Source organism: Diadema antillarum, unplaced genomic scaffold (genome assembly GCF_040938485.1).
Source record: "Diadema antillarum isolate AM-2024a unplaced genomic scaffold, OU_Dant_1.0 scf00000084, whole genome shotgun sequence".
Lineage (NCBI taxonomy): Eukaryota > Metazoa > Echinodermata > Echinoidea > Diadematoida > Diadematidae > Diadema > Diadema antillarum.
The window spans coordinates 182,282-187,204 of NW_027270973.1; the positions used below are offsets into that span (position 1 = coordinate 182,282).

A 4,923-nucleotide genomic window follows, 5' to 3' on the forward strand; every position below is an offset into this window, starting at 1 on the left:
TCACCTAATCATATATTTGCGAGTGTAGCATAATGCAACTCTGTGTTGTTTGACTAATACAATATGCTCCTTTATAGAATTAAGAAGGAACATCTGAGTTTATTCTAAGTTGCACCATCCTTTGACGGGCGTACAGGACAACTAGTTAATATGATATCCTCAACTCGAATGAACCACCATTGAATCAGCTTTATTGAGCCCGGACATAAAGCATACTTAGTGCATGATAAACATTACTCACATATATCTGTTAAATTGTGCTTCATTAATTCGTTTACAATTAGAGAATGCATGAATTTTAAGGCAACGCTTCGCATGAACTTTCCATTTATTTATTTTTTTTGGGGGGGATGCTAATTTTATATTTCTGCTCCTACTCGTCAATGTGTTTAGCGCTGTTTGTTTCCTTTGCTATCAGGCAGAGAGACAGGCAGACAGACAGACAGACAGACAGACACCATGGCAACGTTTCATCAAATCAGCAGCCAGAATCTGGAGTGTCCCATTTGTTTGACACTGTTCAACCAACCGAAATCACTGACGTGTTCTCACACCTTCTGCAGAGGCTGTTTGGAACGTATCTCTCAAACTCAGACAAACCGACAAACTATAACGTGCCCTGTATGCAGGAAAGAAACACCCATACCAAGTGGAGATGTGAGTAAGTTACAAACAATCGTACCCCTGAATTCTCTCGTGGACGAAGTGAAAACCCAAAATCCAACATGCACAGTTTGTGAGATGGACGAAATGCCGCAAGCTGTATCCTACTGTCAGGACTGTGGGAAATATATGTGTAAATCCTGTGAGAAAGCACACTCTATCTGGAAACCGGTCTCCAACCATGAAGTAGTGCTCGTGAGCGAGGTGCTCTCGGGAAAAATTTCGCTAAAGAGGCGACGGAAGTGTAAGAAACACCCTAACGATGATGAAGAGTGTTTCTGCACCAATTGTCGAGAGTACGTCTGCCATAAATGCGTCGTGTTAAAGCACTTACAAGGAGGGCACCAGATCGAAGAGGCAGCTATCCATGAGGAGAAATTGATGGAAAATATCAAGGAGTTACAAGAAAGGGCAAAATCAAAGAAAACAACCATTGAAAATCACATCGATTTCATAGAAACACAGCGCAGTGAAATAACAAACATGATGAGAAAACTCAATGATGACATCGACAAGACGTACGAGGAATACATGCAACTATTGTCAGCCAGAAGAGAGACCCTGAAATGTCAAGTGAAACAATTGTCTGAAAAATTCGAGAAGGAATTTCAAGTCATGGAGGAAGAGAGTCGCCAAACAATTCATCAAATGTACGCAATGGAAGAGCTGGTAACTAATGGTGTGAAGGTACCGCTGGAGAAAGACGCCTTGTTTGCACACGACACGCTGTGTGAGAACTTGAAGAGCTTTCTGGGACGAGATGATCCTGACGACCAATCACCGAGAGGTGTGGCAAAACGAGCTCGGAAGATTTCATTCTGTAGACACGTAAAGGTCAATGAACTTTATCTTGGCGATCTGGAAGGTTACACGTGGGATGTCAAAGCAGACGTAGAACTCCCTATTACAGACAGCATGAACTATATGACTCGTGCACCAGACGGTAAGATGGCGGTGGGATTGCATGAAGGAGGAATCCATCTCTACTCCCCTGATGGCGAGTTACAGCAGACCGTGCTGAAGGATGTCAGTATCAGGAATATTGGATTCCTGTCTGATGGTCGAAGTGTTATATCTGACACGGACAGCAAGATGTCACTCTACACTCCACAGTGGGAGAAGCTTGACGTCACGTTCGAGATGATGATTGAGGATGAAGGAGTACTTGGTGGTCTCGCTGTGGATAGTGGTGAGGATGAAGGAGTATTTGGTGGTCTCATTGTTGATAGTGATGAGGATAAAGAACCAGTGTTTGGTGGTTTCACTGTGGATAGAGATGATAATATCTACGTGGGTTATAGGGAACCCAAAAAGATCCAGGTATTTATCCCGCAGGGTGGTAAGGCAGTCAGGGAAATAATGTGTGATGGATATACACCTATTCAATTATTCTCCTTTCATACAACGGGGAAACTGATACAGACCGATGGATCAACTGTCGTCTGCCTTGATGGTAAGGGGAAGAAGGAGAATGTCTTGAAGAAGGAGGAGGAGGGTGTGTATGCCCACCCAGCTGTTTGTCGAGATGATTCGGTCATTGTAGCCTGGGTGAAGCACGAGAAGGGTCTCGTCAGTATCGATCGATACACGAGAGATTTGGAGCACGTAAACAATATCATCACTGATTTCAAAATACAAAAACCCGAAAGAAATTGGTACTATCTACAAGAGTTTGAGAGTGGTGAGATAGCTTTCTGCATCCCAGATAGACTCTACATATTTGATGTATATATGTATAAGTAGATATACATGTGAAATGTGATAGACGATTTTGTCATGCAGTAGTATGTTAGAAAAGTGGATTCTTTGGTGGGATATTCTACGTAAGTAGAATATCGTAATGAATCAAGTTTACATGTATGATAACGGACTGCAAATGTATGTGCCGCGCCTACTCACAGTAATGATCTTAACTATGTCGAAAAGTTAAAGTAACTTATGGATGATTGACCATTTTAAAAGTAAAACAGAGTCAGTCATAATTTTTTTTCTTGCGATATCAGTGCTCAAAATGATATAGTATTATTTTTTTTTGGGGGGGTGCCTTCAGATCAAATCAGTAAAAAGCCAATATTTACTGGAAATATCATATTGGTTTTGGGAAATTATTGTAATGTCGCGGATACACAATCCCTGGGGTATAGACCTACATTATGAAAGGGTACCAATGTCTACTTAGTGTTAGTATGTGTATAAGTTTCCAGTGACCAATGTTATAAATTGATTGACAATGCCAATAGTTATGATCCATGAATCATGAATTTTGTAGGTGTTATCGGTTTTTACATTAAGTATCTATTTTTTGTTGTTCTGTCTAGCGTGGTTTTTACGTTACTATACAGTGATGAGTAATAAATGCAAATAACGGAAAGTGTTATTTACAGCCGTGGTGACACGACAAGTACTAAGTTCGAGTGCCATTCACCAGATTGAACACTGACCTGAAGAGCGCCTCCTTCCGGGCGAGTAACGCGTACACCTTGTAAATCTCGTACATTACTTACCTATGACTGTATTGGCTTTTTCTATCTCGCTAAATCTATTGCCCCCAGGTCATCTACAGTTCCTGGTCATTCCAAGTCAAACATCCATTTAACGTTTAATGAGTGTATCCTTAGGTGAAACCATTCAGTACTGATTTTCATGCCATCGAATGAAACAAGATTTTTTTTTTTTAAATGTGTTAACATTACAATAAAGGACTTAACAGTGGACGTTCAAAATATTTCCCTTATAAGAAAAAAAAATGCCTGAATAATAAAAAATAATTACACCTTGTGTTTATGTAGAGCAGATCAGACTTGTTTAGAATTGTAATGCACTTTATAGACTATTGCTACTATTTTTTTTTTTTTTTTTTTACCCCGGGAGTGCGTAAGAGGCACTGGAATGAAATAGATAGAAACTTGAAGTGTGAGTGCGGTATAAGGCTTTGTTTTTGCTCCGAAGACTTTTTTTTTTTGCTTGTTATCTGATGAAACCCGGAAGTGGCACCAGAAAGTCTGAAGTGCCCCCCTCCCCCACTTTTGAAAACGTGGCGCCGGCCATGACATTATTGTACTCTCCACTCCCTGCATAGGGATCATTCCATTCCAGCCAGTCTCCATTTTACAGGCGAGCACATGCTGATCAACCAACATACAAATTCTCATCCTACTAGGTACCAATTTGTACTCTTGGGTGGAGAGCACCAACGTGGACAAAGTGCCTTGCTGAAGTGCAAACGTGTCGGGCTTCACAGGTTTTGTTGTTGTTTTTTCGTTGTCCTTTATTTTTTCGTTTCGTTTGGTTTTCGTTTCTCTTTAACTTTATTTTAAGATTAAAAAGTAAAACAAGTGTTTTGAAATAAGATAACCATTTATTAACATGAAAACAGCAAACAACAAATATGTACAAGTATTCAGCATGTTGTCTCTTCCAAAGCCAATCCAAAAATGACCAGGGGTTGAGGAGCTCCCCTTTTTATATGGCGTGCCCAAGTCGGCACGACACCGTCCGAATTGCGCAAACTCGTCGTGCCAATGCGGGAAGTGCGTAAACTATGCGCAAACTATGCGAAAACTATGCGTGAACTCGTCATGCCAGTTCGTGTCAATGTGGACACTGATGGGCACGCATTCGTGAACTATTCGTGAACTCGTCGTGAACTATGCATGAACTAGTCGTGAACAGTGCGGGAGCCTCCCTGTTCATGCCCCAAAATGGCACGACTTGCCACGACAAAATCGTGGCCAAAAGTTGTGCAAGTGTAAGCCTGGCATTATAGTCTGATCACATTTCACTCTGCTTTGATATAAAGCCTGACTATCATTGAGAAGTCAAAAGCCAGTCACAGTATTGGGTTTCGTGTATCTCTATCTACTTTAAACATGACGTCACTAAAATGCAATGCAGTAAAGAAAAAGAGTTCCTTGGATGAATTGTTACTAAAGACTCAGTTCCATGTAAACCTAAAACGCAGCCCTTTGAAAATAATATAGTGATAGCGAAGAGAAATGAATGACTGCGTTGTCTGCGTATCAGGTTCAAGGGGAGGCCTGATCAACTAAAGCCGAAAAAACTCGACAGGGCCGGGCAGTGAAAATGAGTTATGATGAAACGCACGTTATTGTTAGTGTGAATTACTAGTACAGTTTACTCCCGTTATAACGAACACGTCACGGTTATAACGAAATTCCGGTTACAACGAAATAAAAATTAACATTATTTTTTTTTCTATGTTTTTATTGTGTATTTGTTCTGTTATAACGAAATTTCGAT

General features: G+C 40.6%; 1 protein-coding gene across 1 annotated transcript; it reads left to right on the forward strand.

Moving 5' to 3' along the window:
* Nucleotides 1–459: 459 nt before the first annotated feature.
* On the forward strand, nt 460–2,406 carry LOC139717853 (uncharacterized). Its single transcript, XM_071629342.1, has 2 exons — nt 460–1,852; nt 1,940–2,406. The coding sequence occupies exons 1-2, from the start codon at nt 460–462 to the stop codon at nt 2,404–2,406; spliced, it is 1,860 nt and encodes a 619-aa protein (XP_071485443.1).
* Nucleotides 2,407–4,923: the final 2,517 nt, after the last annotated feature.